Source organism: Artemia sp. Qi Xiang Cuo, chromosome 18, assembly GCF_049724085.1.
Source record: "Artemia sp. Qi Xiang Cuo chromosome 18, ASM4972408v1, whole genome shotgun sequence".
Taxonomy (NCBI): domain Eukaryota; kingdom Metazoa; phylum Arthropoda; class Branchiopoda; order Anostraca; family Artemiidae; genus Artemia; species Artemia sp. Qi Xiang Cuo.
In genome coordinates this window covers 2,526,027-2,549,951 of record NC_142811.1, presented here as the reverse complement: position 1 = coordinate 2,549,951, position 23,925 = coordinate 2,526,027, and the positions used below count along the sequence as shown (strand labels likewise).

The 23,925-nt window shown below is 38.9% G+C and overlaps 2 protein-coding genes across 3 annotated transcripts in view; one reads left to right on the top strand and one right to left on the bottom strand.

Annotated features, from left to right (window-relative positions):
- The window catches only part of LOC148941115 (trypsin-1-like), a 433,373-nt gene that overhangs the window by 245,624 nt on the left and 163,824 nt on the right, over positions 1-23,925 (top strand). The gene's annotated exons all lie outside the window — the stretch shown is intronic.
- Positions 1-23,925, bottom strand: part of LOC148941116 (uncharacterized) — a 171,309-nt gene that overhangs the window by 64,411 nt on the left and 82,973 nt on the right. Inside the window, exon 3 of one of the 2 annotated variants that reach the window (XM_089104302.1) lies at positions 21,096-21,277. In XM_089104302.1, the coding sequence (XP_088960428.1) occupies positions 21,096-21,277 (182 nt within the window). The remainder of the gene's footprint in view (positions 1-21,095; positions 21,278-23,925) is intronic. The other variant, XM_089104301.1, reaches the window with a different exon arrangement.

Here is a 23,925-nt window from a genome sequence, read left to right as displayed (position 1 = left end):
CGGTCATTCCTAGATTTTATGGTGCACCCAAAATTCACAAACCAGTTATTCCCCTTAGACCTATTGTGTCAACAATAGGTTCAGCTACACAAAATTTGGAAAGGTATTTGGCTGGTAGTTTAAGATCTATAACTCGTAGCAGCCAACACACAATAAGAAATACCAAAGAAGCAGTTGAAAGGCTAAAAAGCATAAACATCTTGAAGAATACCACAATGTGCAGTTTTGATGTTGTATCTTTGTTTACTAGCATACCCTTGCCCCGACCTATGCCAGCTTTGCAATCAGCTTTGGAAAATGATGATTCCTGGAAAGAACTGACCAGCTTAGACACCAAAGACTTCATTATTCTCACGTCTTTATGTCTGAACAATGCTTACTTCACTTTCAGGCATCAAACCTACAAACCGAAGTGGGGCATTACAATGGGATCAGCCTTGACACCAGTTCTTAGTGAGGTGTTTCTACAATATATCGAAAATAATATCTTCAAGCAGGACTTCAAGGATCTCCAACTCTACATGAGATATGTAGATGATTGCTTAATAATTTGGAATGGGACAGAAGACAAATTAAGATACTTTCTCAATAATTTTAACCAGCAGGATCCAGATATAAAATTCACCATTGAATTTGAAAATAACCACAGTTTACCCTTCTTAGATGTTCTCATTACCAAACGGGAAACTAGGTTTGACTTGAGTGTATATAGAAAGCCAACTCATAGTGACAGGTATCTGAGATATGTCTCTTATAACCACCCAATAATTAAAAATTCTGTAGTCTATTCATTGGTTGATAGAGCGTTTGTAGTGTGTTGCTCTGATTTTGAGCTGAAGGCTGAACTTGATCATATAAGAGATGTTCTTATAGGCAATGGCTACCCCCAACAAGTCATTGATAAGGTTATCTCCAGGAGAAAGATTAGCACAAAAACCAAGAGCTCCCCTAAGAGTGAGGAAGATAAACCCTTTTTGTCATTACCTTATATTAGGGGGACTACTGACATTTTGAGCTCCAAACTCACTAAGCTAGGCTTTAAGGTGTTTTTTCCTTTTAGAATGACTGTCTCCTCCTTCTTAAACAAAGGCAAAGATAAGATCACTTCAGATCCACCAGGAGTATATGAGATTCCTTGCAGTTGTGGTGATACCTATATAGGTCGTACCATGAGATCTCTACTTCACCGATTAAAAGAACATGCTGATTCAATTGATGCCTGCCTTAAAAAGGCAAAGCTTAAGGAGGAAGATACTTTTTCTGCACTAGCCCATCATATTTTTGAAAACCCTTCTCACTCCGTTGATTTTGACCAGGCTCAACTTATTGCTATTGCTCCACAACTCTTAAAGCAGAAAATCAGAGAAGCTCTGGAAATTGCTAAAAACAAACCAGCCATCAATAAAGACAATGGAGAGTTCCGCATCAGCGAAGTTTGGGAACCCATTACCCATAGGCTAAAAACTTGCAAAAAACTCCACACTACTTCTATAGACCCAACCTTTTTGAGATCTACTAGGATAGCGGCGATCAATGCCTCTACCGAAATTCAGGCCATATTACAACAATAATTCCAGGTTCGAATTATTATTAGTGTTGTTCAGTGATTTTAGTTTTATTTTATTTAGTGATTTTATATTCTGGTAAGAGTCTTGAATTTGAACCTGATGATGACAGACACAGGTCCTGTCGAAATTATCGTTCCAAGATAACACAATACCTGACATCCATAGCTTAGGTAAGCTTATTACCATTATCATGTATAAGAGTCAGGTTGGCCTCAGAGAATATATTAGTAAGACCTATGGAGAGTATGTGGCCAAACAAGTCAAAGATCTATCTCTCCTATTTAGGAAGAAAGCTAGAATCATTAATCACCTAAAATTCTTACAACAATGTAAAAAACAAAATTTAATTCCACACTCTATGAGACCCAGAGTGAAAATATCTAGTAAGAACTATAAATCTGCTCTGCTGGAAATTACTAAAAACAAACCAGCCATCAATAAAGATAATGGAGAGTTCCGCATCAGCGAATTTTGGGAACCCATTACCCATAGGCTAAAAACTCGCAAAAAACTCCACCCTACTTCTATACACCGAACCTTTTTGAGATCTATTAGGATAGCGGCCATCAATGCCTCTACCAAAATCCGGGCCATATTACAACAATAATTCCTGGTTCGACTTATTATTAGTGTTTTCCAGTGATTTTAGTTTTATTTTATTTAGTGATTTTATATTCTGGCAAGAGTCTTGAATTTGAACCTGATGATGACAGGCACAGGTCCTGTCGAAATTATCGTTCCAAGATAACACAATACCTGACATCCATAGCTTAGGTAAGCTTATTACCATTATCATCTCCTAAATTGGGAACGGAGGAGATAAATGAAGTTTCGCCCCGTATTGGATGAGTCTCCAAACTCACCCTCCCCCTCTCCTACTGTCTACGCTAAAGTTTTCTTCCTTCTGCTAACTACGCCGCCCCCACTCCAAGGACTTTAATAAGGTAAAGTTTTGTATGGGAAGAACACATAGTAAATCTATTATAATTATCCAATTATAAGGTTAAGATACATACTCTGTGATAGATGCAAAATTGCTTTGGCACACAAAATCCTATTAAGGTCAATCCCAGACAGTCGTGATCCCTTTGTGTCAGCAAGTGAAATGGTCAAAACACCCTTATTGCAGCTATTTTATCAATCCATTCATTGTTGCCAATCGCTGTCCACAAGTTATGCAAGCTGTCTATTGTTCATATATAAGGTTTTTATCAAAGAGGTAATCGTATAGACTTTGAAAAACGCCTCATTCGATTTAAATTGAAAGTTCTAGATCCGTTTTTTAAATTCAAGAATAATCGGACAGTAAGCACCCCCTCCATGCAATAAAAACTTGAAACTTTTTGCAATCAAAACGAACAAAAATTAATTAAAAAAAACTTTCAGAAAAATAAGTATTTCAAAGAAAAGTAAAGGCCATTTTAAACTTAAGGTCATTCTATATGAATAACCATTAAAATTCAAACTCAAAACGACCAGAAATTACTATTAAAGAATAAATGAAACCCAAAACGAACGGAAATTAAATAATAGATCTTAAAGTGAGTAATGCTTAGATTGAATGAAAATCAAGCTTAAAACGAAAAAAAAAGTTTGCTATTAAAGTATAAATGAAACTTAAAACGAACAAAAATTAAATATACAATCAATGCGAACAAACATGCAATATATATTAATGTAAATGAATAAATAAATCTTAAAACGAGTGAAACTTAAATTGAATACGCAAATCAAGTTTGAATCGAATAAAAATAACTACAAACAAGAGTTTAGATTTCGCCTCACTGCAGAAGCTTAAAACTTACTGCGTCATTGGCGCTTTACTGAAAACGAATTATAATACAAATGTTTTCTTTTTTACTTAATATTGAAAATAAATATTAAAATTACAGTAAAATTTTGAACTGATGAGCCCTCAGCAATTAATATCATTATACATAAAATATTCAGTTTAATTTGTTAGTTCTTTCCAAGATTGGTCGAGACAAATATAGTTTCACTACAAACAAAATTTGGATACTGCCCCCTTCTTTAACTGCAAAAACATAAGGCCTTCTGCGTCATTGGCGCTTCACTGAAAACGAATTACTCTTATATTACAAATTTATTCTTTTACAGTTCTTACAGCATTGAAAATGAAAATATAAATTACAGTGAAAAAAAATCATGAACTGATGGATCTTTCAACAATTAATATCATTATATATCTAACATTCAATTTGATTTTGTTTATACTTTCTAAGACTGTTTAAGACTCATATAGTTTTCAGTAAAGCGCCAATGACGCAGTAGGTTACAGGCTTCTGCAGTGATGCGATACCGAAACTCTTGTTCGTAGTTATTTTTATTCGATTCAAACTTGATTTGCATATTCAATTTAAGTTTCACTCGTTTTAAGATTTATTTATTCATTTACATTCATATATATTGTATGTTTGTTCACATTGATTGATTATTTAATTTCTGTTCGTTTTAAGTTTCATTTATACTTTAATAGCAAACTATTTTTTTTCGTTTTAAGCTTTATTTTCATATTCAATCTAAGCATTACTTGCTTTAAGATCTATTTATTCATTTATACTATTACTTGTTGTATGTTTTTTGCTATGATTGTTTATTTAATTTATGTTCGTTTTGGGTTTCATTTATTCTTTATTAGTAATTTCTGGTCGTTTTTAGTTTGAATTTTAAAAGGTATTCATATCTACTGAGCTTAAGTTTAAAATAGGCATTACTTTTCTTTGTAAAACTTATTTTTCGGAAAGTTTTTTTTTTAATTAATCAAAAGAAAAATCTAAAACAAACGTGGTTCTTGGTATAAATACACCTAAGCTTGGCACTTAAAGTTTAGATTATCATAGGTAAAGAACGTAAATAGGTAAAGAAGTAAAGAACGATGTGGCCCCAATGTTTTTTTTTCTTTGACAGGCACTTCGCATCGAAGGAGTTGTCGTAGAAACTTCGAAAAGGGCTCATTCGATTGGAAATTGGGGTGGCTAGTGCCCTTTTTTTATAGTCGAAAGTGATTGGAGGGCGACTAGCACCCCCCACGCCCATTATTCTCCCAAACACATCCAATCCAAATTTTGAGATAGCCATTTTGTTTAACGTAGTTGATTTCCAAATAGAAAATATCTTTTTGAGGAGGACAGTCCGCCACAACCCTCAGGGCAAGGGTTTTCAGTTATGCCCTGAGGGCATATAAGAACTATGTATTATTGTACTATGTACTATGTATTATTTTTTGTTCAGCGTAGTTGATTTCTAGATAGAAAATATTTTTTTGGGGAGGATACTCCCCCACAACCCTCAGGGCAAGGGTTTTAAGTTATGCCCTGGGGGCATATAAGGTTTTTATAGAAGGTTTTGTCGTAGAAATTTCAAAACAGGCTCATGTGATTGAAAATTCTAAAGGCTAGGACCCTTTTTAATAGTCGAAAGTGATTGGAGGGCAACTAGCCCCCGCCCCACTCACGCCCATCATTCCCCCAAACACAACCAATCAAAATTTTGAGATAGCCATTTTGTTCAGCGTAGTTGATTTCAAGATAGAAAATATGTTTTTAGGAGGAAACTCCCCCACAAACCTCAGGACAAGGGTTTTAAGTTATGCCCTGGGGGCATATAAAGTTTTATAGAAGGCGTTGTCGTAGAAACTTCAAAACAGACTCATTTGATTGGAAATTCGAAGGGCTAGTGCCCTTTTTAATAGTCGAAAGTGATTGGAGGGCGGCTAGCCCTCCGTCCCCCACGCCCATCATTTCCCCAAACACATACAATCAAAATTTGGAGATAGCCATTTTGTTCAGCGTAGTTGATTTCCAGATAGAAAATCTGTTTTTGAGGAGGAAACTCCCCCACAACCCTCGGAGCAAGGGTTTTAAGTTATTCCCCGGGGGCATATAAGAATGATGTTGGCACAATTTATTATTTATTTTTTTTTTTCCTTTAGAGCTGGGCACTTCATATAGAAGGAGTCGTCGTAGAAACTTCAAAAGGGGCTCATTCGATTGGAAATTGAGAGTTCTAGTGCCCTTTTTAATAGTCAAAAGTGATTGGAGGGTAACTAGCCCCCCCCCCACGACCATTATTCCCCCAAACTCGTCCAATCAAAATTTTGAGATAGCCATTTGGTTCAGCGTAGTTAATTTCCAGATAGAAAATATGTTTTTGAGGAGGACAGTCCCCCACAATCCTGAGGGCAAGAGTTTTAAGTTATGCCCTGGGGGCCTTAAAGGTTTTTTTTTTTTATAGAAGGCGTTGTTTTAGAAACTTCAAAACAGGCTTATTCGATTGGAAATTCGAAGGGCTAGTAACATTTTTAATAGCCGAAAGTGATTGGAGGGCAACTACCCCCCCCATGCCCATCATTACCCCAAACACATCCAATCAAAATTTTGAGATAACCCTTTTGTTAAGCGTAGTTGATTTCCAGATAGATAATATGTTTTTGAGGAGGACAATCCCCCACAACCCTCAGGGCAAGGGTTTTAAGTTATGCCCTGGGGCCATATAAGGTTTTTTAAAGAAGGCGTTGTCGTAAAAACTTCAAAAAAAGCTCATTCGATTGGAAATTCAAAGGGCTAGTGCCCTTTTTAATAGTCGATAATGATTGGAGGGCAACTAGCCCCCCCCCCACCCATTATTCCCCCAAATACATCCAACAAACATTTTGAGATAGCCATTTTGTTCAGAGTAGTTGATTTTCAGATAGAAAATATGTTTTTGAGGAGGACACACCCCCACAGCCCTCAGGGTAAGGGTTTTAATTTATGCCGTGGGGGCATATAAGGTTTTTAAAGAAGGCGTTGTAGTAGAAACTTCTAAGAAAGCTCATTCGACTGGAAATTCAAAGGGCTAGTGCCCTTTTTAATAGTCAAAAGTGATTAGAGGGCACCTAGACCCCCGCCCACAGCCATCATTCCCCCAAACACATCCAATTAAAATTTTGAGATAGCCATTTTGTTCAGCGTAGTTGATTTCCAGATATAAAATATATTTTTGAGGAGGATACTCCCCCAAAACCCCCAGCGCAAGGATTATAAGATATGCCCTGAAAGCATATAAGGTTTTTATTGAAATCTTTATCGTAGAAACTTGAAAAAGGGCTCATTCAATTTGAAATTCAAAGGGATAGTACCCTTTTTAATAGTCGAAAGTGATTTGAGGGCAACTAACCCCCCTCTCACGCCCAAATTTTCCCCAAACACATCCAATCCAAAATTTTAGATAGCCATTTTGCTCAACGTAGTTGAAAGTTTTGAAAATTAGGTCTTTAAGGATGACAACCCTTCCCCCCACACCCATCAGGGCAAGGGTTGTAAGTTATACCCTGTGACATATAAAGTTTTTATTGATAGCGTTGTCGTAGAAACTTCAAAAGGGCTCATTCAATTGGAAATTGAAAAGGCTAGTGCCTTTTTTAATAGTTGAAAATAATTGGATAGCGACTAACGCCCCTCTCACGCCCACCATTTTCTAAAACACATCCAATCAAAATTTTGCAGGCCAAACTATAAAGATTTAAAAAACGAAAAGATTTAAAAGTATTATTTTCTTTTTCCCTGAAAAGACTATGTCAATATAAAACGAACAGAAATATATTTAAAAAACTTTTTCCACAAAATAAGTTTTTCAAAGAAAAGTAAAGAACTCCATTAAACAAAAAATTAGCAAAAATAAAATCAAATAATCTACCTAGCGTGAAACTACCACAAATCAGCATCAACAAATAAATGAAACCCAAATCGAACAGAAAGTACAATAATTAACCGGGTCAAACTCAAAACGAGCAGAAATTAAAATAAGTTGGGCGCAAAACCCCTATGCCTTCCCAGGGCCAGAACAAAATTTGCACTTTATTGACAAAATACAAATGAATGTGCTTTGTCAGTTTAATATACATATACTGATATTTAGTAATCAAAATGTTTATATTATTTGATTTATTAAAGTTATAAAAGTAAAAAAAATTAAATTTTTTCCGTAAAGTGCAAATTTTTTTCTGGCCTTGGGAAGGCATAGGGGTTTTGCGACAAACTAATGTTAATTTCTGCTCGTTTTGAGTTTGACTCGGTTATTTATTGTAATTTCTGTTCGTTTTGGGTTTCATTTATTTATCGATGCTGATTTATGGTAGTTTCACGCTTGGTAGATTATTTTATTTTATTTTTGCAAATTTTTTATTTAATGGAGTTCTTTTTTTTCTTTGAAAAACTTATTTTGTGGAAAAATATTTTTAAATTAATAACATAAAATGACATATGTATTATGGAACGTAAGGGATGGCTTATACTTCTAAGATGCAAGTTCATTCCTAAGAATCCCCTGATAAAGGCTAATTTTTGAATTCGTACGTACGAACAATGTTTTTTTTTTTTAAATAGTTAGTTTTACTTATTAATTTTCCCGCTTAAACGTGGCAACACTACCAAACTTTTGATAATACTCTCGACACTTCGTTATTTTGAAACAATCAAAAGAAAAATCTAAAACAAACGTGGTTCTTGGTATGATTAGACCTAAACTTGGCACTTTAAGTTTAGATTATAGCATAAAATGAGATATGTATTATGGAAGGTAAGGGTTGGCTTACACTTCTAAGTTGCAAGAATCCCTTGATAAATGCTAATTTTTGAATTCGGATGTACGAGCATCGTTGTCTTACTAAAAATAGTTGACTTTACTTATTAATTAAATAAAAAAAACAAGTTTTTTTAACTGAAAGTAAGGAACGACGTTAAAACATAAAACGAACAGAAATTATTCCGTATATGAAAGGGGCTGTCCCTTCCTCAACGCCTCGCTCTTCACGCTTAAGTTTTTCATTGTTTAAAAAAAATAGATTTGTGAGAAAGTCAAACTTTAGCGTAAAGAGCGAGGCGTTGAGGAGGGGACAGCCCCTTTCATATACGAAATAATTTCTGTTCGTTTTAAGTTTTAATGTTGTTCCTTACTTTCAGTTAAAAAAACCTTGTTTTTTTTAATTTAATTTTTGAACGTTTTTGAATTAATGCAGGTTTTGATTTTGGCTCACCGTCCATGAATAATAAAAAAAAAATGAATATTAATTTTGCTTTTATTTGGTTAAATGGCTTTCTCGAAACCTGTTTAATTTTATTTACGAACGTGTTTATTAGTAATAAATATACGTAACTTACGAATTAACTTACGTAACGAACCTCTATATTCTTATATTTTTAATACGTATATTAGAGGGTTCGCCCCCTAGTCAATACCTTGCTCTTTAAACTAAAGATCGAATTTTGTTCCAATTCTTTAAAAATGACCCCTTAATCACAAATGCCATTAATTAGAATAAATAGCTCTTATGAAAGTAAGTAGTAACCAAGGTACTACTTTGCGTAGGTTATGTTCCATCCTGTATCTAACTTATACTTTGCGGCCTTTACGTTCCCTGGCAGCTTTCCAAGGCATAGTCTACAGCCAGCGGTTATTTGGTAGTGTATAATGTCCTCAAACAGGTTTTTTTTCTGTTTTTGTTGTCAATTGCACAATGAATGTAGTTCATGAGTTCACATACACATTCTTAAAACTACACGTGATTAAATACGTTATAAAACTACGTGCTATTTGCTTATGTCCTGTTGGTACCGTTCCAAACGAGTGGGGATTCCCCGCCTGTTCCTAAACATTGCAAAAAAGGGATAAGGAATTCACAAATTGGACTCTATGAACGATATTAATTAATGTTTTGAATATTAGGAGTGTGAATGATTCTAATTAGTGATTGGATTGTATGACGGTGGAGAAAAAAAAGGGATTAAACTGATTAACAGTTAAGGTAACCCCAAAGGGGTTGTTAACTCAGGTAATTTGTTACTTGACCTAGCTTTACCTCTCCGATGTGGTCTGTATAATACACAAGTAACGTTTGAAAAGTATTGTCAATTTAAAATAGGATCTAACGTTCCCTTCGTTCCCCCATTTCTGAGGGCAGGGGAGGGGGGGGGGGGGAGGGTCAATTTTGAAGGGAAAACCAAAAATGCTCAGAATCGAGAATAAATGGGATCTGCCTCAAGGCCAAGGCTCAGAGGTCCTTCGTTCCCCCATTTCTGAGGGCAGGGGAGGGGGGAGAGTCAATTTTGGAGGGAAAACCAAAAATGCTCAGAATTGAAAATAAACGGGATCTGCCTCAAGGGCAAGGCTCAGAGGCCCCTCCTTCCTCTATTTCTGAGGGCAGGGGGGAGGGGGAGTCAATTTTGGATGAAAAAACAAAAATTCTCAGAATAGAAAATAAAGGGGATCTGCCTCAAGGGCAAGGCTCAGAGGCCCCTCCTTCCTCCATTTCTGAGGGCAGGGGAGGGGGGGAGTCAATTTTGGAGGGAAAACCAAAAATGCGCAGAATTGAAAATAAAGGGGATCTGCCTCAAGGGCAAGGCTCAGAGGCCCCTCCTTTCTCCATTTCTGAGGGCAGGGGGGCGGGGGAGAGTCAATTTTGGAGGGAAAACCAAAAATGCTCAGAATTGAAAATAAAGGGGATCTGCCTCAAGGGCAAGGCTCAGAGGCCCTTCGTTCCCCAATTTCTGAGGGCAGGGGGGAGGGGATTCAATTTTGGAGGGAAAAGCACAAATGCGCAGAATTGAAAATAAAGGGGATCTGCCTCAAGGGCAAGGCTCAGAGGCCCCTCCTTCCCCTATTTCTGAGGGCAGGGGAGTGGGGGAGTCAATTTTGGAGGGAAAACCAAAAATGCTCAGAATTGAAAATACAGGGGATCGGCCTCACGGGCAAGGCTCAGAGGCCCCTCCTTCCTCCATTTCTGCGGGCAGGGGGGGAGGGGGAGTCAATTTTGGAGGGAAAACCAAAAATGCTCAGAATCAAAAATAAACGGGATCTGCCTCAAGGGGAAGGCTCAGAGCCCCCTCCTTCCTCCATTTCTGAGGGCAGGGGGGAGGGGGAGTCAATTTTGGAGGGAAAACCAAAAATACTCAGAAAATAAACGTTTGTGTCATTTTGATCTGTGTGTCTTTCTTTTGGATGTTTGTGTCTCTTAGGGACCGTGTGTGTCTCTTTGGGCTATGTGTGTCTCTTTTGGGCTTTTGAATCATTTGGTCTGTATGTTTCTGAATTGGCGTTTTTGTTCTCTTTTGGCTGTGTGTGTGTCTGTTTTGGCTTTGTGTGTCTATTAGGGCTGTGTGTGTATCTTTATACGGTGTGTGTGTGTCTTTTGGCTGTGTGTGTGTCTTTAGGCTGTGTGTATCTTTGGGCAGTTTGAATCTTTTTGGTCTGTGTGTGTCTCTTTTGGCTTTTTGTGTCGTTTTGGGCTTTGTCTGTTTCTGTTGGATGTGTGCGTCTCTTTGGGCCGTGTGCATCTCTTTGAGCTGTATGTGTCTCTTGGGCTGTTTGAGTCATTTTGGTGTCTGTGTGTGTTTCTTTTGGCTGTTTGTGTCTCTTAGAGGCCATGTGTGTCTCTTTGGGCAACGTGTGTCTCTTTGGGGATGCTTGAATCTTTTTGTTATTTATGTGTCTGTATGGGCGTGTTTTGTCTGTTTTGAGGAGGTTTGTTTCTATTTTGGCTTTTTGTTTCACTTCGGACGTTGTGTTAGTATATTTATCCAGTGTGTTTTTCTTTTGGCGGTGTGTTTATATTTAGGCTGTGTGTCTCTTTGGGCAGTTTGAATCTTTATGGTCTGTGTGTGTCTCTTTTGACTGTTTATGTCGTTTTGGGCTTTGTGTCTCTCTGTTGGATGTGTGCATCTCTTTGGGCCGTGTACGTCTCTTTGAGCTGTATGTGTCTCTTTGTGCTGTGGGATGTCTCTTTGATCTGTTTAGTGTCTCTTTGGGCTGTGTGTGTCTCTTTGGGCTGTGTGTCTTTTTTGGGGTGTCTGAGTCTTTTTGGTCTGTAAGTGTCTCTTTGTGCTGTTTGAGTCTTTTAGGTCGGTGTTTGTCTCTTTGGGTTGTTTTTCTCTTTGGGCTGTCTGTGTCTCTTTGAGGTGTTTGTGTCTCTTGAGGCTGTGTGTGTCACTTTGGGCTGTGTGTCTCTGTGTGATGTTTGAATCTTTTTGGTCTGTTTGTGTGTCTCTTTGGTCTGTTTGTGTCTTTTTGGTCTGTGTTTGTCTCTTTGGGCTGTTTGTGTCTCTTTGGGCTGTGTGTGTTTATTTGGGCTTTGTGTGTCTCTTTGGGCGGTTTGATTCATTTTTCTCGGTGTGTCTTTCTTTTTGCTTTTTGTGTCTCTTAGGGGCCGTGTGTGTCTCTTTTGGCTATTTGTGTCTTTTTGGGCTGATTGAATCTTTTTGCGTATCTGTTTCTGTATGTGCGTGGTGTTTCTATTTTGGGTGTGTGTGTGTCTGTTTTGGCGTTTTGTGTCTATTAGGGCTGTGTGTCTCTCTTTAGCCTGTGTGTGTGTCTCATTGGACTGTGTGTGTTTCTTTAGGCTGAGTGTCTCTTTGGGCAGTTTGAATCTTTTCGGTCTGTGTGTGTCTCTTTTGGCTTTTTGTGTCGTTTTGGGCTTTGTATGTCTCTGTTGGATGTGTGTGTCTCTTTGGGCCGTGTGCATCTCTTTGAGCTGTATGTGTATCTTGGGCTGTTTGAGTCATTTTGGTCTGTGTGTGTTTCTTTTGGCTGTTTGTTTCTCTTAGAGGCCATGTGTGTCTCTTTGGGCAATGTGTGTCTCTTTGGGGTGTTTGAATCTTTTTGGTATGTGTCTGTATGGGCGTTTTTTGTCTCTTTGGGCTGTGTGTTTGTCTATTTGGGCTTTATGTGTATCTTCGGACTGTGTGTATGTCTCTTTAGCCTGTGTGTGTCTCTTTGGGCTGTGTGTGTCTCTTTAGGCTGTGTATCTCTTTGGGCAGTTTGAATCTTTATGGTCTGTGTGTGTGTCTCTTTTTACTGTTTATGTCGTTGTGGGTTTTGTGTCTCTCTGTTCGATGTGTACGTCTTTTTGGGTAGTGTACGTCTCTTTGATCTGTATGTGTCTATTTTATCTGTGGGTGTCTCTTTGTGATGTGTGTCTCTTTAGGCTGTGTGTGTCTCGTTGGACTGTGTGTCTGTTTGGGGTGTCTGAGTCTGTTTGGTCTGTATGTGTCTCTTGGGGCTGTTTGAGTCTTTTAGGTCTGTGTTTGTCTCTTTGGGTTGTGTTTCTCTTTGGGCTATCTGTGTCTCTTTGAGCTGTTTTTGTCTCTTGAGGCTGTGTGTGTCCCTTTGGGCTGTGTGTCTCTTTGGGCTGTTTGAGTCTTTTTGGTCTGTTTTTGTGTCTCTTTGGGCTGTTTGAGTCGTTTTGTTCTGTGTGTGTCTCTTTGGGCTGTTTGTGTCTCTTTGGGCTGTGTGTGTATCTTTTGGCTGTGTGCGTCTCTTTGTGCTGTGTGTGTCTTTGTAGTTTTTGAGTCTTTTTGTTCTGTTTTTGTCTCTTTGGGGTGTTTGTGTTTCTTCGGGCTATGTGTGTATCTTTGGGCTGTTTGAGTCATTTTGGTCTGTGTGTGTTTCTTTTGACTGTTTCTGTCTCTTAGGGGCCTTGTGTGTCTCTTTGGGCTATGTGTGTCTCTTTGGGGTGTTTGAATCTTTTTGGTCTGTATGTGTCTCTTTGGGCTTTGTTTGTCTCTTTGGGCTGTGTGTATCTCTTTAGACAGTGTGTGTCTCTTTGTGCTGTGTGTGTCTCTTTAGGCTATGTGTCTCTTTGGGCAGTTTGAATCTTTTTGATCTGTTTGTGTCTCTTTGGGCTGTTTGTGTTTCTTTGGGCTATGTGTGTCTCTTTGGACTGTTTGAGTCACTTTGCTCTTTGTGTGTGTCTTTCTGCTGTTTGTGTCTCTTTGGGCTATGTGTGTCTCTTTGGGGATTTTGACTCTTTTTAGCCTGTATGTGTCTGTATGGGCGTTTTTTTGTCTCTTTGGGCTGTGTGTGTGTCTCTTTAGGCTTTGTGTGTCTATTCAGGCTGTGTGTATGTCTCCTTAGGCTGTGTGTCTCTTTGGTCAGTTTGAATATTTTTGGTCTGTGTCTGTCTCTTTTGACTGTTTTTGTGTCTTTTTGGGCGTTGTGTGTCTTTGTTGGATGTGTGCGTCTCTTTGGGCCATGTGCATCTCTTTGAGCTGTTAGCGAAGTTATAATGGAGGGCGACAATGTCTTCAAAGTCAAGGCTATAAGAAAAAAAAAGTTCCGGATATTTTTGTCGGTTTGTAGTTTAAGCGCTAATATCAATATCAGTAATGATTCTATTTGAACTTTCTCCAAGTTGATCAAATTGGTCTCTGAACGGTTCATGGTAAAAAAAATAGTTTGGGACAAGAAAAAAAAAACTAATATCATGTCGTGAAATCATTTTCAACACTCAGAGAAGTTTTTTTTGTGTGTAAGTTTTTGTGTGTGTATGTGTAAGCTGTGTGTGTGTGTGTGTAAGTTTTTTTTGTGTGTGTAAGTTTTTTTTGTGTGTGTAAATTTTTTTTTTGTGTGTGTGTGAGTTTTTATGTGTGTGTAAGTTTTTTTTTGTGTGTGTGTAAGTTTTTTTGTGTGTATGTAATTTTGTTTGTGTGTGTAAGTTTTTTTGTGCGTGTAAATTTTTGTGTGTGTGTGTAAGTGTTTGTGTGTGTGTGTGTGTAAGTTTTTGTGGGTGTGTAATTTTTTTTGTTTGTGTAAGTTTTTGTGTGTGTGTGTGTACGACACACTCAAAGTGACCACTTACACATAGAGACGACACACACACACACAGAGACGACAAACACACAGAGACGACACACTCAAAGTGAAGACTTACAAATAGAGACGACACATACACAGAGACGACAAACACACAGAGACGACACAGATAGAGACACAACACGCAAACAGAGACGACAAACACACAGATACAACACACACACACAGATATGAAACACACAAAGATATAACACACTCAGAGAGAGTAAACACACAGAGAAACGACACACACACACACTGAGATGACACACTCATAGAGAAAATAATGACATAGAGATGACAGAAATACAGATAAGAAACACCCACAGACAAGACAGTTTCAAAGATATGACACACACACACACACACACAGAGACAACACACACACAGAGAGGACACACACACAGACGAGACACACGCAAAGAGACTACTCACACACAGAGAGGACAAACACACAGAAACGACACATAGAAACGACACATGCACAGAGACGATACACACACACACAGATAAGAAACACACAAAGAGACGTCACACACACACAGAGACGAACCACACACATAGAGACGACACACACACATAGAGACGAAACACACACACACACAAACAGACATGACACACACATAGAGACAACACAGACATAGAGATGACAGACACACAGATACGAAACACCCACAGATACGACACATGCACAGAGACGATACACACACACACACACAGAGTCCACTCACACACACACAGAGAGGACAAACACACAGAGGCGACATACACAAAGAGACGAATCACACACATAGAGGACAAACACACAGAAACGACACATAGAGACGACACATGCACAGAGACGATACACACACACACACACAGAGTCAACACACACAGAGAGACGAGACACACATAGAAATGACAAACACACATAGAGACAACACACACAAAGAGACGTCACACACACACACAGATACGAAACACACATAGAGACGACACACACATAGAGACAACACACACGCACACAGAGACAACATCCACACTAGAAGACACAAAAAAAACAGAGACGACACACCCATAGAGATGACACACACATTGAGACGACACACGCACAGACACGACACACAAACAGAGTCATAGTGAGAGAGATATACAAAAAGTTGGGTTGATCTAGGTTCACTTAGAGTGGCGCGCCAAAGAGACACAAACAGATCAAAAAGATTCAAACTGCCCAAAGAGACACACAGCCAAAAGAGACACAAACAGCCCAAATATACACACAAAGGCTAAAGAGACACACACAGCCCGAAGAGACACACACAGCCCAAAGAGACACAAACAGACCAAAAAGATACAAACACCACAAAGAGACACACATAGCCCAAAGAGACACACATGACTCCAAAGAGACTCAAACAGTCAAAAGAAACAAACACAGACCAAAATGACTCAAACAGCCTAAAGAGACACACACATCACAAAGAAACAAAAACAGCCCAAAGAGACACAAACAGCCCAAAGAGACACAAACAGCCCAAAGAGACAAACACAGACCAAAAAGACTCAAACAGCCCAAAGAGACACACAAACAGACCAAAAAGACTCAAACAGCCCAAAGAGACACACAGCCCAAAGAGACACACACAGCCTCAAGAGACACAAACAGCTCAAAGAGACACAGACAGCCCAAAGAGAAACACAACCCAAAGAGACACATACAGACCAAAAAGACTCAGACACCCCAAAAAGACACACAGTCCAACGAGACACACACAGCCTAAAGAGACACACATCACAAAGAGACACCCACAGCTCAAAGAGACACATACAGCTCAAAGAGACGCACACATCCTACAGAGAGACACAAAGCCCAAAACGACACAAACAGCCAAAAGAGACACACACACAGACCATAAAGATTCAAACTGCCCAAAGAGATACACAGCCTAAAGAGACACACGCAGCCCAAAGAGACAAACACAGGCTAAAGAGACATACACACAGACTTATGAGAAACAAAACCCCAAACGACAAACACCCCACCCCAAAAGACAAAAAACACGCCCATACAGACACATACATACCAAAAAGATTCAAACACCCCAAAGAGACACACATTGCCCAAAGAGACACACATGGCCTCTAAGAGACACAAACAGCCAAAAGAAACACACCCACACCAAAATGACTCAAACAGCCCAAGAGACACATACAGCTCAAAGAGATGCACACGGCCCAAAGAGACGCACACATCCAACAGAGACACACAAAGCCCAAAACGACACAAAAAGCAAAAAGAGACACACACAAACCAAAAATATTCAAACTGCCCAAAGAGACACTCAGCCTAAAGAGACAAACAAAGCCCAAAGACACACACACACAGGATAAATAGACACAAACAGCCCTAAGAGACACAAAAAGCCAAAAGATACACACAAACCCCAAAAAGAGAAAAAACACGCCCTTACACACAAATATATACAAAAAGATTCAAATTCCCAAAAGAGACAAAAAGACCCAAAAGTGACCCACACGGCTCCTAAGAGACACAGACAGCCAAAAGAAAGACACACAGACCAAAATGACTCAAACAGCCCAAAGAGACACACATAGCCCAAAGAAACACAAACATCCCAAAGAGACAAACACAGACCAAAAAGACTCAAACAGCCCAAAGAGACACAAACAGATAAAAAGACTCAAACAGTCCAACGAGACACACAGCCCAAAGAGACACACATAGCCCAAAGAGACACAAACAGCCCAAAGAGACACAAACAGCCCAAAGAGACAAACACAGACCAAAAAGACTCAAACAGCCCAAAGAGTCACACAAACAGACAAAAAGATTCAAACAGCCCAAAGAGACACACAACCCAAAAGGACACACACAGCCTCAAGAGACACAAACAGCTCAAAGAGACACAGACAGCCCAAAGAGAAACACAACCCAAAGAGACAAACACGGACCTAAAAGACTCAAACAGCACAAAAAGACACTTACAGACCAAAAAGACTCAGACACCCCAAAAAAGACACAGTCCAACGAGACACACACAGCCTAAAGAGACACTTATCACAAAGAGACACCCACAGCCCAAAGGGATACACCCATAACATAGAGACTTACCCTGCAAACAGATACTCACAACTCCAAAATATATACACAAATAAAAACACGGAACTCACATGCAACTGACAAACACACAGACCATAACGATTCAACTGCTCAAAAATGAATACAGCCTCAAGACAAACACACAGCCCAAAGAGAAACACACAGGCTAAACAGACATACACACAGTCCGAAGAGACACACAAAGCCCAATGAGACACACACACAGCCCAAAGAGACAAAAAACGCCCATACAGACACATACATACCAAAAAGATTCAAACATCCCCAAAGAGACACACATGGCCTCTAAGTGACACAAACAGCCAAAAGAAACACACACAGACCAAAATGACTCAAACAGCCCAAGAGACACATACAGCTCAAAGAGATGCACACGGCCCAAAGAGATGCACACGTCCAACAGAGACACACAAAGCCCAAAACGACACAAAAAGCCAAAACAGACACACACAGACCAAAAAGATTCAAACTGCCCAAAGAGACACACAGCCTAAAGAGACACACACAGCCCAAAGAGACACACAAACAGGATAAAGAGACACACACAGCCCTAAGAGACACACAAAGCCAAAAGAGACACACACACAGCCAAAAGAGACAAAAAACGCCCATACAGACACATACAGACCAAAAGATTCGAACGCTCCAAAGAGACACACATAGCCCAAAGAGACACACACGGTCCCTAAGAGACACAAACATCCAAAAGAAAGACACACAGATCAAAATGACACAAACAGCCCAAAGAGACACACATAGCCCAAAGAGACACACACGATCCCTAAGAGACACAAACATCCAAAAGAAAGACACACAGATCAAAATGACACAAACGTTTATTTTCGATTCTGAGTATTTTTGGTTTTCCCTCCAAAATTGACTCCCCCCCCCCCCTGCCCACAGACATGGAGGACGGAGGGGGCTCTTAGCCTTCCACTTTAGGCGGATCCCGTTTATTTTTTATTGTGATTATTTTTGGGTATCCCGCCAACAGTGACTCCCCCATCCACCTGCCCGCAGAAATAGCGGAGCGCCGCGCCTCTGCGCTTTGCCCTTGAGGCAGATCCCCATTAGTTTCAATTCTGAGCATTTTTGGTTTTCCCTCCAAAATTGACTCCCCCCCTCCCCGGCCCTCAGAAATTGGGGAAGGAGGGGGCTCTGAGCCTTGCCCTTGAGGCAGATCCCCTTTATTTTCAATTCTGCGCATTTTTGCTTTTCCCTCCAAAATTGACTCCCCCCCTCCCCGGCCCGCAGAAATGGAGGAAGGAGGGGCCTCTGAGCCTTGCCCTTGTGGCAGATCCCCTTTATTTTCAATTCTGAGCATTTTTAGTTTTTCCCTCCAAAATTGACTCCCCCTCCCCCTGCCCTCAGAAATTGGGGAACGAAGGGCCTCTGAGCCTTGCCCTTGAGGCAGATCCCCTTTATTTTCAATTCTGAGCATTTTTGGTTTTCCCTCCAAAATTGACTCGCCCCCTCCCCCCTGCCCTCAGAAATTGAGGAAGGAGGGGCCTCTGAGCCTTGCCCTTGAGGCAGATCCCCTTTATTTTCAATTCTGAGCATTTTTGGGTTTCCCTCCAAAATTGACTCCCCCTCCCCCCTGCCCTCAGAAATGGAAGAAGGAGGGGCCTCTGAGCCTTGCCCTTGAGGCAGATCCCCTTTATTTTCAATTCTGCGCATTTTTGGTTTTCCCTCCAAAATTGACTCTCCCCCCTCCCCTGCCCTCAGAAATTGGGGAACGAGGGGCCTCTGAGCCTTGGCCTTGAGGCAGATCCCATTTATTCTCGATTCTGAGCATTTTTGGTTTTCCCTTCAAAATTGACCCCATGACCTACATTCATTGTGTAATTGACAACAAAAACAGAAAAAAAACCTGTTTGAGGACATTATACACTGCCAAATAACCGCTGGCTGTAGACTATGCCTTGGAAAGCTGCCATGGAACGTAAAGGCCGCAAAGTATAAGTTAGATACAGGATGGAACATAACCTACGCAAAGTAGTACCTTGGTTACTACTAAAGTACTAAATAATCTTTAGCTTAAAGAGCGAGGTATTGACTAGGGGATGAACCCAATCATATACGTAATGTTTTCTGTCGTTTTAAGTTTTTATATTGCTCCTTACTTTCAATTAAAAAACTTGTTTTTTTATATATAATTTCTGATCTTTTTTTAAATAATGCTGGAAAATCCGGCACCCCCTTCATGCAATGTCCCTTCTCCCATGAAAACTTCCTTCATGGTAAGATCCTCCCACCTAGCCCCCGACCCACTCCCCCCCATACCAGAAAAAATCCCCTCTGAAAACGTCTGTATACTTCCCAATAACCAATACTATATAATAACATTTGGTAAAATTCATAACTTTCAGCCCTCCCCCCGGGGACTTTGGGTGATTAAGTCATCCTAAAAGACATAGTTATGATATTTTCGACCATGCTGAACAAAATGGCTATCTCAAAGTTTTGATTGGGTGACTTTGGGAAAAAAATGAGCGTGGGAGGGGGTCTAGTTGCCCCCCATTTTATGGTCACTTAAAAAGGGAACTAGAACTTTTAATTTCCGTTCGAATGAGCCCTCCCACGATATTATAGGACCACTGGGTCGATACGATAACCCCTGGGAAAAAAACAAACAAACAAATAAACACACATCCGTGATCTTTCTTCCGGCAAAAAATGCAAAACTCAACATTTTTGCAAATAAGAGTTCGAAACATTTGTAGTTGGGTTCTGTGATATACTGAATATTATGCTATGGTTTTAATAGGAGTTCTATGTTTTTCAGGGGGTCTTTTCCTCTTTTTTGAAAAATCAGCCACAATTTCTCAGGTGCGTAACTTTTGATAGGACTTGTTAGGTAGGACTAAACTTGATGAAACTTGTATATTTGAAATCAGCATTAAAATATGATTCTTTTGATGTATCTATTGGTATCAAAATTCCGTTTTCTACAGTTTCGGGTACCATTGAGCCGGGTCGCTCCTTACTTACAGTTCGTTACCACGAACTGTTTGATTTTCCCGCTTAAACGTGGAAACACTAACAAAATTTTGTTACTGCTCTCGACACTTCGTTATTTTGAAACGATCAAAAGAAAAATCCAAAACAAACGTGGTTCTTGGTATAAATAGACTTAAGCTTGGCACTTTAAGTTTAGATTATAACATAAAATGAAATATGTATTATGGAAGGTAAGAGTTGGCTTACACTTTTAAGTTGTAAGTTTACTCCTAAGAATCCCATGATAAATGCTAATTTTTGAATTCATATGTACGAGCAGCGTTTTCTTACTAAAAATAGTTAGTTTTACTTATTAATTTTCCCGCATAAACGTGGCAACGCTGAAAAAATTTTGATACTGCTCTCGACACTCAGTTCTTTTGAAACAATCAAAAGAAAAATCAAAAACAAATGTGTTTCTTGGTATGAATAGACCTAAGCTTAGCACTTTAAGTTTAAATTATAACACAAAATGGCATGTGTATTATGGAACGTAAGGGTTGGCTTACACTTCTAAGTTGCAAGTTCACTCCTAAGAATCCCCTGATAATGGCTAATTGTTGAATTCGTACGTACGAGCAACGTTTTCTTACTAAAAATAGTTAGTTTTACTTATTAATTTTCCCGCTTTAACGTGGCAACACTGACAAAATTTTGATGCTGCTCTCGACACTTCGTTAATTTGAAACAATCCAAAGAAAAATCTAAAACAAACGTGGTTCTTGGTATAAATAGACCTAAGCTTGACACTTTAACTTTAGAATATAACATAAAATTACATATGTATTATGGAACGTAAGGGTTGGCTTACACTTCTAATTCGCAAGTTCACTTCTAAGAATCCCCTTTCTCTGTTGAACTTCCCTTTTGTCTTCCATTTTTTACTATCCCAAGCGACTTCTTCCATGCCAACAGCATACGTTTGCAAATATGTAAAGACACATGGGGTAAACTGCTCAAACTGAAAAAAGAACATATTTTGAACATATATTCATATGCGCTTACGCATAAGGACGGTATTTTTTTCCACGGCCTACAAATCTACAAAAATATGTATATAAAAAATGCAATGCTAAATCAGACAAGTTAGAAAACTGTCTTACAGCTAGAAATAGCTAATTGGCTCGAAAAAAAAAACTCTTTACCATTTCCTTTTCCAGTACAAAACAGACTACCTTACTGGGTTTCTTCTTGTTTTTGTCTTCATGTGAACCGTCCTTCAACCCTTTCTTATTAATTAAAAATGAAAACTGATTGTTTGAATTGGTTGAGTTGAAACTCACACAACCATATATATCTTAAAAATTCCTGAAAAATCAGGAACTCTCGTTTTTAATAAAAGATACCTCCTTATGCAGTTAGGCAGCTTTTGGTAGTAGTGGACACAAAATTAAAAAGCAGGAAAATGATGGAAAATCAGCAACAGCTAAACCTTAAAACGGTGTAGCTGTCCTTTTTTTATTTATATTTTCGCGGCACGAAGTCCTTTTAAGCATCGGATTTACCGTTAGCCTTCTACATAACTCGATGTTTTATCTGACTGTTAGGTATTCTTCCCAAGGAGGCGAGACATACAATTTTAGGGAAAGTATCCCCACGAAGATGGATCCAAGATCGAAGTGAAACGTTAAATGAAGCATTCTTCAAGTACTCTCGTCACGACTTATCAAACTTAAGATAACTGGATCGAGATGTGTGCTTTTGTGTCTGCTTTGCTTGTTGGACAGTAGAGTGAATAATATGAGAAAGCTCTATAGAAGAAGGCAGACGTAAGTACATGCAGAAACTGCCGTCGCCGCTATATCATACTTATCCCTAAAAAAATGTAGAGAGTGTTGGATTACGACTAAACCTGTCCTATTAACCCTAATTTGGATCTTTCGAAACGGTACCAACAATATTTTTAGAACACCAGCATACAGCGGGCATCCTTGTTTGTTGATAGATCTGATGCAATGAATGTAAAATGGATTGGTCGAGCTAGCCGGTAGAAGGTTTTTGCAGCGAATAGTGGCCCACAGTTTTCTTGAGGAAGAGTTTCTCACCCGATCGAGACGCGTTTTTCAAGAAAGTTCTGAAGAAGATACCACAGATCTTTTGAAGGTGAATTTGTGTTTGAGAATCAGCACTTTTATAATATTTGAATTTCTACGGAGAAGAAGCTTTTAACTAAGTAGTTTCGCTTAATTTTTTTCCCGGTTCAACATGGCAACACTGACGAAAATGTGGTGTTAGCGTTAAAAATTTTGGAACATTTTTCCAAAAAAAAAGCATTTATAATTTTGTAGCAGTTTTTCAAATATGAATAGACCTAAGATGGGTCTGCAGTGAAGAAGGGGGGGGGGCAGGCAAAAAGCGCTTTTATTTTGATGTTTTTTTTAGGTAATTTAGTCGATTGGCTTTGTGTTTGGTGAGAACCTCCTTTCAAAAAGAAGTTGCCCCGCAAAAATACGGGGTACTTGAGGTCACTGCTTCTTAATTTTTCCTGTTTCGATAATTTTTGGAAATTCAATTGAAAGTAATTAAATTTAATCAAATTTTCCACCATAGTTTCCAGTTTTCGTTATCATTTCATCACGAGGCACATATGTTTTACATTTGTCAAGACATTGAATTAGAAAGCCATACTTGTAAACAAAATGCATTGTCAAGCTGATAAGATAGAATATTTGTTTATTTAATTAACCCTTGAAAGAGGTCATGAGGTGCAAAAATTTTGTGTGTCAAAATATTGAATTAGAAAGCCATACTTGTCAAAAAATATAAAAAATGCATTAACAGGCTGATAAGGTAGAGTAGCTACATATTTTTCAGCCTTGAAAAAGTGAACATGACAATAGTTGATTGCAGAGTGTTCTTAGGAAGGATAAAATAAAAACATTTGATTTGTAAACTGGACTAGAATATTCATCAGCAAAAGAATCGGGTTATTATTATGCACCACATAACTGGCATTGAACATAAACACGACTCTGAACATAATCAGGATCGACCTTAGAAGCACAGAGAGGAAAGTGATAAGTTTTTTTCTGATGGCACAAAACCTCAAACAACTTAGTTTTTCTAACCTGACTTTCAGTAGTAAAGCACTGTTTAAAATTAAGCGCAAAGAGCAGGGGACTAGGGGGGGGGCGGGCAGTTCCCTCATATAAAAAAAACAATTTCTATTCAGTTAAGCACTAGTTAATCATTACCGTAAATTGTGGAGAGTTGATAGATAGCGGCCGGTGCCATTTATAGCACCGAGGACATCAAAATACTGTTCGTTCCTTAACCATCTTAGGTCCATTCCTGCTAGAATACCCCGGTTTATTTGCTGTTTCAAAATTGTGAAGTTATCAAGGGAACACCACTTTTTTGTTGATGTTGCCAATTTAAGCCGGTGAAAAGAATAAGAAAAACTAATTAGTTAAATTGAACAGCACGTTTCATCCGTAAAAATTCAAGCATTTACAATCTTTTGGTTCTCAAAGACAGCTGTACCTCCAAGGAAAAGCTAAGCATTCTTACGCTGATTGCTGTATATGTTCTATCTTATTTTTTGCCTATTTGTCAGCCAAATTTACTTTTTTTTTTCGACATTCAGCACCTCTAACTACCAATAAAGGC